The sequence below is a fragment of the Megalops cyprinoides genome, chromosome 7 (assembly GCF_013368585.1).
Source record: "Megalops cyprinoides isolate fMegCyp1 chromosome 7, fMegCyp1.pri, whole genome shotgun sequence".
Lineage (NCBI taxonomy): Eukaryota > Metazoa > Chordata > Actinopteri > Elopiformes > Megalopidae > Megalops > Megalops cyprinoides.
The window spans coordinates 39327653-39339098 of record NC_050589.1 but is presented as its reverse complement, the minus strand read 5'-3'; the positions used below and the strand labels follow the sequence as shown (position 1 = coordinate 39339098).

The following is an 11446-nucleotide window of genomic DNA, read 5'->3' as shown; positions in this document are numbered from 1 at the left end:
GACTGATCTGCAATCATGGTTCCCTCACTACTAATAAAATACTTAGCCATGGTGTATTCTATTCCGTTTATATTCCATACCTGTCAGATTTCGTTGAGTTTGAGAAAAGGGTTATATAGATTAATATTATACGTAACTGAAATTCTTATTGTTGTTGTCGCCTGCATCTCTGACTTCTGAAAGATTCCAGCATTTCCCGGATGATGCATATGACCACATCCCGGATGTTCCTTCATTTTAGCCGATGAACGAAAATGGTCGTGTCTACGGAGGTGTAGACTGTGAACGAATTAGGACAAACCGTAATTAAATAATGTTTTTATGATATAATTTTTTAAAACGCTTAGAATATTGAAGACACTGCAACAGAAAAGAAAGCACCGGAGAGTTTGATGTAACTTTAATCTACTGTTAGCAGTGCACTAGTACCGTTAGCTACTCTTCAAATGGCTAGCTAACGCTTTAGCGCTACCTATATATTCATAAGTAAACACACATCGGCTGTGATAGCCTCTTCCTATTTGTAGCAACACTTTGAAGCATCGCGGTTGAAATTTGTAAGTAACGTTGTTCAAGATGTTCGAGCTGCTGGATCGCTGCTGTGGTTTCATACATTATTATCGCTTGCGTCCTGTGTCGCGATATTATCGGGATTTGGGCAGAAAATAACGCCCAGATCCTCCTAGCTAGCGCGTACATTTGTAAGCTGTATTAGTTTTAAGAACGACATAGGCTGATCCTTACTAACGCTTCCACACTATCTCCTAATTACAGCTGCAAGTTCAAAGGAGCCTGGACATGTATGAGGGTTTGATAACTGTAAGTATCGTAATGTGATGCAGCTTCCTTTACCTTTTCCCTGTGCACCCACTGTTGGGTAATTGAGCTAGTTTTTCATGTGTTTTAAAAGTTTGCTAGATGGCTACTTTGTGCCACTAGAGAATATGAGGAAAATTGCATTTCTTTGGTCCTTTAACTGTAACGTTTGCTTCGTTGTAGACGTTAATATGAGGGGATCTCAGTGGTATATATGTCCCTGCATCCTAAAAGTTCGCAAGTTTTGTTAGTAGTTTGATAGCTAGCTCGTTTATTTATTAATTCACAGTTCTGTAGGATATAGCGTTAGGTATTGCTAGGTAACATGAGCAAATTTACGCTATTAATTTGGCTGGAGACATTGGTTTCCATCCTGGCCGCTGACGGCATCATCAGGTTTTCCAGTTCCAGTGGGAGTTCAGATGTCACAAATGACCTCGGCTAGGCAAATAATGAAATGCACAAAGCATGTTTCGATTGAATAGCAATCAGTTAAATCTCCAGTGACTATATCAATTGAGTTTTAACTAGATACCAATAATTGCTACCAGTTGTCAGTTGTAATTGTTGACATCAGCAGTTATCAACAATTTCTAGCAAGCTGATATACTGTATATTATACTGGGACTCTGTGCTTACTGGAAAGTGCCCCCCCCCCCCACATTGGCCAGTCAGACTGACTTATGCTGATTTGAAATTTTAAATAGTTAACTCCTTTGAATTAACATAGGTTGTTGAAACTCACTTTCCAGTACGGGTGATATACAGTTAATTAGTATTTCTGTGTGTTACAGACTCCTAAATTTATTTACTTCTATATCATTTACGTTAATTTAAACACATAGAAGGTGGATATTATCTACCGTGGCCACACAATAAAGGCCATACATGTCCATTTATTCCTCTTCTTCATCTTAATTTTTCTACTGAATTATATCATTGCAATCCTTGGGCACGCCTAATTATTCTTCTCACCAGTGACCTGTCACTTTCAGCCAGTTACAATTTAGACAAACATTAACAGTGTTCTGATTACAGTTCATAAATCCTTCTATTTAATGTAAAATTTTTACAAACCAAAATACTGGTCAACTTGGAGGATTCTTGCATTTCATAAATGCCTTTAATTACTACTCCTTTGATGTAATTAGTTATCCTTTTATCAGGTGTAAGAGGTCAATGAAAGTGTTGCATATATAGCCTATTTTTAAAACAGCATGCACTTAATGAAATTGTTACAGTAAGCAGCCTTCACTTTAAATCCTACATTAGACAAATAATGTATTTACAGAATACCTATGCAAATTTTAACACATTGTTACAACATGTAATAATTCACTCAGTATGGGAAACTAAAACCTTAATGTCATGAATTACCATTGGGCCTGGCAAATATTTCATTTAAAATACGTTTTCATTTGTAATTGAATTGCAAGCAGTTATTTGTGAGCAATAACTTTTGGCATGAAAAAAAAGTGGCATGCCATCAGTTCATCCTAAGGACATTGTGGAAACTGAAATGTTCTTCTCATGTTAGTTAGGTTAGCTGTTGGCTGTTTTTCAAAACAGCCTACATTTTCAGCCTGTTAAAAAGCCAGCTGCCACATACCATACTTGTGGCTGCTTTTGTGTGTAGAAATGCGCACAAGGAAGGTAGGAATTGCATGTTTCTGCTTGTGGTACTGCATATGTGACAGTATGAACCGTTGTTTTGTTGGAGCAGTCTTGAGTCTAGTTATAGTCTGTATTTTTTTAGGACAAACAACATGTAAACTCAGATTTTTGAAATCTTTATCCAGATATGGAGACTTTACTCAACAGTTGTTCTACTCCAGTTAAAGGTGATTTCTCAGGTCTTAAAGCTGACATTATTTCTGTAAGCTCACTATTACATCAAGGAATAAAAGCTTGAGGATAGCAGTGATATTTTAGGAGCTCATGCATACACTAGAAAGGATGTAGCCTAGTTTTGTAGGTTCCTGTTGACTCATGGAATTGAATCTGTACCCATGTAGTGGTTAAGAGGTATCTCTAGAAAGTAGGGGTGCAACGAATAATCGACATAGTCGACTAAAATGAATGACCAAATTAGTTGCCAACGAATTTAATTGTTGATTAGGTGGTGACATCATCACATGTGTTTTTCATGCTGACTTGGAATGCTCAAACATGTAGCCTAAGCTATGTTGCTTTACTGGAGTGAACAATCCGCTTGTTAAGATGTGACGTATAAACCTTCCGATAATACTGTTTCCGGGTCTAAACCTCTACTGCACTGTCTGAGGCTCTTGTCTTTTCAGCATGCTGCAATGCTGTGTCCCTTGTCTTTTAAATAGATCTGAGTCCAAAAAAACTATTCAATTGTCACTCTACTGCTTTCCTTGTGATGAGAAAGAGAAGAGGAAATGGCTGCAGTTGATAAGGTAAGTTACAATTCTTAAACGAATGCAGAAAAACAAAGTTTGGCGCCAGTGGGTGCTAACATTATCTAGCTAATCTAGCTAAAAATAGCACCCACTGGAAAAAGCCAAACTGGCCCTTTGCGGATACCCCTTATATAGGCTATGGGTTTTATAGGGTGTTTCTTGCTATGAACCCACATCTTCGTGTTTCGGTTATCAGCCCTTTTTCTGTGCTGCCCAGCTAAGGTGAAAATAGCTTTGTCAGCCCTTGTCTGACCAACAAGCCTGACAACCGAAACACGAAGATGTGGGTACATAGCAAGAAACACCCTATTAAACCCATAGCCAGGGTATCCGCAAAGGGCCGTTTTGGCTTTTGCCAGTGGGTGCTAACGTTACCTAGGTTAGCTAGCTAATGTTAGCACCCACTGGTGCCAAGCTTTGTTTTTCTTCATTCGTTTAAGAATTGTAACTTACCTTATCAACTGCAGCCTCTTCTCTTTCTCATCGCAAGGAAAGCAGTAGAATGACAATTGAATAGTAATTTTGGACTTGGATCTATTCAAACAACAAGGGACACATTTTCCCCCACCCAAATCAACAAGGCTGCCATATGATGGCACTTGTCTCTGCCGATGGGGCACTCGCAGGTGCTGTACCTCACTGACTGACCCTCAATGTGCACCTGTATTGAAAACAGTTTAACCCTAACCCTAACACTTCTAAAAGACATTGTGCTGTGCTGTGTTTATATTAGCCTAATGATACTTCTGTAGCTAGCCAGGGGGTGGCAGATCATTATATGTCAACTAGCCTAACTTCGCTAACCCTCCAAAACCTGGCTGATACATATTTAGTTTTTTATCCTCGTTTACATCCAAAGTTATAGCAGTCCTGTATGTTTTTTTTTTTTTTATTATTTTTTTTTTTTTAGAAATACCTCAGCCAGAACATGGCATATCATCTTTAGATGTCAACTAGCTAGCTAGATCACTGCTAACTTATAACTCGCCTCAACCTCGCAAATCCTTTTCCATGGATGCCTGGACTCTACCCTTGATTATACCACCTGGCAGAATAGCTACACTAATCACTCTATCAGAGTTGAAAGAATGTAGACCCTTTTTAACCCTCAATGGTGCCTCACGAAAGAAGGAAGTGATTGTGAAAAGAGTTTGCTTTTGGGATCTGAAGGAGCATTTGGACCCGGAAATTGGCTCTCTGGATGATGAAGACTTGTTTCGTTAAGTTGGCTAGCTAGCTGGCATAGCTAATGTTAGCATTAAAAGCCATGTTAATTCACGTTATGAGCTGTAACGTTTTCTATTTTGAAATGCATGTTCTCTTGATCAATAAATTATTAATGCCATTGAACATACAGTGTAGCAAATAATAACCTATTATTCACAACGATTCTGTTCACATGTGCCCTAACTTTACAATGTTAAAGCAGAGCCCGTCTGCTATTTAGAAATTCTCTGCTCAAAAATGGCATCGCTGTTATGCTGACGGTAATGGCTGGAGATATTGTTGCTGCCGAGTGCACAAGTTTAGAGAACACCGGAGAATTTGATACTTTCTAAATTGCGAAAGATTTCTACAACTCATGTCTATGCGTGCTTGCCCAATGTGGGTTGCATTTGAAATAATTTGAACGAGTTATGGATTTGTTGGATCTCGTAATGCTACCATGGATGGCTTTCTTCAAAGGTAGCAGACTTGTACTTCCCAGCAAGCAACTGCCCTCACTGAATTAGTCTTAGTAACCATTCATTAAAAAATGTATTTTTGAATGAGGATCTCATCTTTATTGTCTTTATTGTTAGTTAGCATATGCCTAAAACAGCCTCAAGCTAAATTTAAAAGCTGATAGATAAATAAGATCCATTGAGTAGCCTAATTGTGCGGTTCATTATCCGAATAGTCGATTATTCGTTGATTCGATAGATTAAATAATCGATAGATTATTTGACTGTCAAAATAGTCATTAGTTGCAGCCCTACTAGAAAGTATAGGTACAAGTACAGATTGCGAATCTCCAAAACTGACTCTATAAGTTAACTGTGGAGGTTTTATAATGAAATAGATGTGGTAATGTATTGATAATGAGAGCAATATAATTAAGCTGACGGTTGCAGGCTCAGTTTTTGGGTGTAATTGCTGGTGTACCTGTTAGTCAGGTATGGATTTAAGCAGTCATTGTCATTGTTATATTGTAAACATCCAGCTGTACAGGCAAAAAGTTTCATATGAATATTTTAAGACATGTAAGGATTCCTAGTAGGTAGATCAATATTTGATCTAAGTAGGTGTGTATTTCAAGTTATAATCACAGCTTTAAATTACATTTTTAAAACTTAAATGTAAAGGAGAGGTGATTTATGTAAACAGCTTTGTAAAAAAAACTGAACAGTATGTTTGAAGAAATGACCAGTAAATGGCTAATGAAATTATTTAGCCCTGTCACTGATCTTCAAAATCATCCAAAAAAAGCTTTTGTAATGTGAATTTATAGTTGCTTTAACAAATAATTGTAGTGGTGCAGGTAATCAGAATTTAAAGTGTCATGATGTCATGACTCTTGAGCTCTTGGTGAATGTTTGTCTGCTGTTTTTTCAAAATAGCCTCCATTTTCAAGTTACACTACATTAAAGTTTTCAAAACAAAACATGTTTACACCTTCAATTTATGTCAGGAAAATGTGGCCAGTTAGTGGTCAACCTTGTGTTTTTTTTTCTTTTCTTCCATCCTAATAGAGGTTGTTTGGAGGTGGACATTTGGCAAGAAACAGACGGTTGATGAAGTGAGTTGAACACCATTTAGAACGGTTTTTCTGGGGTCTGCTGCATCCCCTGTCCTCCCCTCTCCTCTTTTCACCCTTTCCTGGTGCAGAGTGATGACATCACAACATCACCCGCTCCCCCATGCTAACACCAACCCTCCCCTGCTCATTTCCCGGTACTCCTCAGCCAATCCGGTTAGGGCCCCTACACAGCCTAGCCAGATAGACTCCTCCCACAGCACCACTGGCTCCACCCCAAACCGGGGTATCACAATGGGGGGAATGGCCTCATCTCCCTACCATGGAAGTTCTAGTGGAGTGAGTGTTAACAGGGGTGTGCCATCAAACTCTGCTGCATCTTCTCTGTCCCGGAGATGTCTAACAGGGCGGTTTGAGCCCTGGCCTGAGGAAGCTGTGGATAATGCGTATGGACTGTACTCACTTCATCGTATGTTTGAGATCGTGGGCGCCCAGCTCACGCACCGCGATGTGCGGGTGCTGTCCTTCCTCTTTGTGGATGTCATCGATGAATATGAGCGGGGTGGCATTAGGAGCGGTCGGGACTTTCTGCTCGCACTGGAGCGACAGGGGCGCTGTGATGAGACTAACTTCAGACACATCCTACAGCTGCTCCGGATCATCACGCGGCACGACCTGCTGCCCTATGTCACGCTCCGAAAGAGGCAGACTGGTGAGCCTTGCGAGCAATCCCACTCAACTCTCACTTCTGTGGAATAATGTTACACAAATGTTCGGACATTACAATAATCATTTCATACAAACATCACCAGCAAGGCAAAAAGTGCATCTCACTGTGTCCTAAGATAATCTGTAGCACTGGCAGAACAGCTGTCAGCATGAGCATCCCTTGTTTTTCAGCTCTTTGTGGTGTTCTGTAATTGTAATGAAATCCTGTGTTTTTTCCTGGATACACATTTTGCAATATGAATGGACGATACATTCATGTAGTAAACCCTGTAAATTAGGGATGTAACGATATATCGAATTTCGTGATATCGTGATAAAAAAATGTCTCGATTCTGTCAGGGGACTGTGACAAAATCTACCAGGATATTACATGGTTATTTCGCTAGTATAGCTGCATTCTACTATCTCTCCTTGTCAAAAATTGTATTGTTTTTGTATTGTTTTTATAATTGTTTTGCATTTGTACCAGGGGAGGTTTGTTCCTTAGGGTGGTCGAGAAATGCACCGCCAAAGGGGGAAAGGGAGGGAATTTTTCTATCACATTTTACCACAGTGTTATGCTAGCTGTGACTGTTCTAGACAGTTTGTTCTGCCTCTGAATATCATAGTCCAATCAGCGTCAGGTTGTGTTCCGTGGAGTACCACCCCTTTCGGGCGATTTCAGTCTGGATAAAAATCACCCAGATCGCCCTGATAGACTCTCATGTTAAGCCAATTTTTTTCTAACAGCAGGCACTGCAGTGTAATCTGTATGGGTTCCGGGTGGTCTTGCACTAATGTGCTTTCATCATACGTAACCTGGTGTAGGGATTGCCGGAGCAGCCAGCGATCTTGTCACATTCAAGGTCAACATGGCTAATGTTACCTCAACTCAGAACAACCCGATTGTGTCATTAAGAGAAATACCGCTCAGTCGTCGTAGTAATCAGGATAAATTGGCAACTAAAGGATTAGGACCACCCAGACCAAATTTAAACATCAAGCAAGTATCTACAAAGGGGGGGAAATTGTATAACTGGGGATTTTCGCGGAGCTTGTATGAGTGGAAAACATGGCTAGCAGGCTGCAAAGTAGCTAACGCTTTGTTTGTAGTGTGACAATGTCAAGTTGGCTAGCTGACTAATTTGCACAATGCAATGTGACAATGTCTAGTTAGCTAGCTGTTAATTTACCCATTGAACCGGTCAGCTTAGCCATCATCGCAACAGTTGCTTAGGTCATGGCTGGCTACTTTTATTTTAAGGAGAGCAGAAGCACTTTAAGTTAAAAGGAAAAACTAATTTTAAAAATGCTGATTTATTATTTAATAAAGGACATTTTTTCAAGTCATCATTTTTTCTTCATTTTTAAATATCGTGATAAATATCATATCATGGACTTTTTATTGTGGTATTATCGTACCATGAGTTTTTGGTATCGTTACATCCCTACTGTAAATGGGTATGTTCTTGATGTTAATTAAAGAGAGTTAAGATTGTTTTGTAATTTACTATAGATGTAATGCTAAAAATTTCCTTTGTTTGATATTACAAACTGTACCTCTTTTCCTGGGTTTCAGTTTGTCCAGACCCGGTTGATAAATACCTGGAGGAGACATCAGTGTGTTATGTGTCCCCCAGGGGAGGAGCAGGGGAAAGCAGGGGTGTTGCACCCCGCAGGAGGACAGGTAAGGGCTACAGTTAATGTGGATGAGATGAAAGTAGATCTCCAGTTAAAAGTTAAGACCTTTTTTGTGAGAAGTACCTACATGTACACCTTGTGCTGCCTTGGCTTTGGGGACAATAGCGGGACTTTTATCTGCCATGAATATGTAACTTTGGACAAACTGTGTTCACTTGAATATTTCTGTGTTTTTGTGTTCTGTAAAAATGGTCCTGCTTTGCAGGAAATCCCCAGACATATGCATCATTATTATAGGTTACAGTTATATGTAAAGTTTGATTTTGGTTTTGAACATGAAGCTCACCATACCTAAGAGCAACCCCTTTGTTATGGATCCAAGCATATTAGAGTTCTCATCTTCCTTATTTTCTTTTTTGTTATTCTTTTGCTATTTTCCCTGCCCCATTACATCATCGCGAATGCTTCAGTACCTAGAAAATGGATGTCCTTCATCTTGGTTCTGTATGAAAGTTATCCAAGTAGCTAATTAGGCTGATGAATAGACATGACCATGTTTTTCTGAAGTAAATTGCATTGTTTATGAATAAGGGTCCTAGATAGGCCTTCTGAACTCTTTCAGGATCAGTTTTATTTTATAGGTCATGAGGTGAAGTAAGAAGTGAGAAAGGCTAAGCTCATTGTGAGAGAGTGCTCAGGGCTCCCTCGTTCGCTGGATCAATCAGCATGTATTGCACATGGTGGAGCAGTGCATACAGACCTGACAGAATACAGTGATGGGAAGCATTGGCACCAGTACCTGAATAGTGATTTTCTCCAGTAAAACATGTATTTTTCCAGGTTGTCAGTGTTTCTGGGTAGATGAAATGCCACCCAGTTTATACAGTAGTAAAGGAAATCCTAAAAGACCTGCTGTGTTAAAGTAACTCATGACATCAGACACAAAGGTAGTTTCTGGTAAATTTTTAAGTATTCCATGAAAGTTTTCCACAGGAATTTTTTCTCAGCAACTTTAGGTATTTATCCTTTTTTTAATCCTGCACACACGAGTGCACTTCTCAGTTGCACTTAGGGTCTTCTTTAAAATTGAAAGAGAGACTGATCCCTAGTCTTTAAATAGATCCCTAATCACTGCTGAAATTTCCATGAATAAATACACTAGGATCCAAAATTATTGGGACACCTGGGCATTTTGTGGTTAAGTGTGGATGTGTCCATGTAGCTATTAGTTTTATCACTCAAACCTAATTTATGGTGTGGCGAAAACAGTTACATGTTTTGGCAACTATTAACATTTTCAAAACATCTCTTTATGTGGTTGGCACACGATTGCCTGATGACTACCCTTATTTCCAACATTTTAATAATATGCATGACATTAATTCTGCCGAACAAACTGACAATTCCATGACATTAACTTAATTTTAAAAGGTACCTACATACTTATTGAGTGCAGACAAGTGAACAAAAATGACCAATTAGGCCTGATTGAACGTTGCCCTGCCCCCTAATTGAACACTCATACTGAAGCCTATATAAACCTAACAAGGTTGGAACATGGTCACAGAAGATGAAGCTGAAATTGACATTGACATAAATATGACTTTCCCAATGTCTGATGGAATATGCAACAAAAATATTGTGGGTTTTCAGAGTGTCCCAATAATTTTGGACCCCAAGTGTATGTCTTGAGTTCTGGCATTTCAGATGAGCAGTTGGGTATCCTGTATAACAGTGACGGATCATCAATTCCCATAAAATCCTCAAAATTCCCTTTAAATTCCATAAATTCCCAAAATATCCCATAATTGGGAAATTTCCCACTTTGAAAATTGCTGGAATTTTGCAGCCCAAGTGGGAACATCAGTCAGACATGCATTTATGTCTCTCTTATGATGGAATGGAATGCGCTGGTCAGAACTGGAGAGTCTGATTGCACACAGTGCCCACAGTCCCTACCCCCATGCTGCACAGGTAGTAAGTGTCTTGTGATGGTTGTGTAGAGTTCATATAAGACTTTATGTGGGTGGTTATCTCAAAACCTGTACCTCTGTCTCCTCTTATCTTAACTGAACACCCCAACAGGTCCCCAGCCAATTATCCACTGCTCCCCGTCAGGACCTCAGGTGTGCTCCCCACGTACCAAACCTGGACCTGCAGCACCCAGTCGCAAGAGGAAAAGGACCCACGCATCTGCTGACTGCCGAGAGAAGCAGACTTGCGGTAAGCGCAGACTCACAGGTGGACACACAGAGCTGCAGTAAACACAGAGACTCAGCAGTCCCTGTATCTATCAAAGTGCTGATGCTGTAGGGGTAAAGGAGCACATTCATACCATCTGTATATACCCCTGCCTCATCTGCACATTTGTATTGGGTTGTGGGATGCTTTGTCTTTTGTCATGTTCCACCTGTCCCTCACACTACCCAATCCCTTGTCTCTCCTGTCTCTCTTATTTCCTCCCTTCCCTCTTTCCCTCCCTGTGTTACTCCAGATATCCGCCTGCGAGTGCGTGCAGAGTACTGCCAGCACGAATCTGCACTGCAGGGCAACATCTTCTCCAACAAGCAGGAGGTGCTGGAGAGGCAGTTTGAGAGGTTCAACCAGGCCAACACCATCCTGAAGTCACGGGACCTCGGCTCTATCATCTGTGACATCAAATTCTCAGAGCTCACCTACCTGGATGCTTTCTGGCGGGATTACATCAACGGCTCCCTTCTGGAGGCGCTGAAGGGCGTTTTCATCACAGACTCTCTCAAGCAGGCTGTGGGACATGAGGCTATCAAGCTCCTCGTCAATGTGGATGAGGAAGATTACCAGGCTGGAAGATGCAAACTGCTGCGCAACCTGGTGACTGCAGGGAGTGCTGGGGGGAACAGAGAGATTACATCATAGCCTGGTGGCTGTAGGGAAAGATGGAGGGAACAGAGAGATTACATCATAGCCTGGTGACTGCACGGAGTGCTGGGGGGAACAGAGAGATTACATCACAACCTGGTGACTGCAGGGAGTGCTGGGGGGAACAGAGGGATTACATCATAACCTGGTGATTGCAGGGGGTGCTTTGGGGGAACAGAGAGATTACATCTAGGGCTGGGCCCGAATATTCAACTATTCG

The 11446-nt window shown here is 40.6% G+C and overlaps 1 protein-coding gene across 2 annotated transcripts; it reads left to right on the top strand.

Moving 5' to 3' along the window:
• The first annotated feature begins 236 nt into the window (after positions 1-236).
• LOC118781205 (death effector domain-containing protein-like) lies at positions 237-11446 on the top strand. 2 transcript variants are annotated; one of them, XM_036534135.1, is made up of 6 exons: positions 237-557; positions 775-819; positions 5975-6691; positions 8267-8374; positions 10414-10551; positions 10823-11446. In XM_036534135.1, the coding sequence occupies exons 3-6, from the start codon at positions 6115-6117 to the stop codon at positions 11221-11223; spliced, it is 1224 nt and encodes a 407-aa protein (XP_036390028.1). In that variant the 5' UTR covers positions 237-557; positions 775-819; positions 5975-6114; the 3' UTR covers positions 11224-11446. The 2 variants fall into 2 exon arrangements, with proteins under 2 accessions (XP_036390028.1, XP_036390029.1); XM_036534136.1 differs by lacking the exon at positions 237-557 and having other exon boundaries at positions 610-819.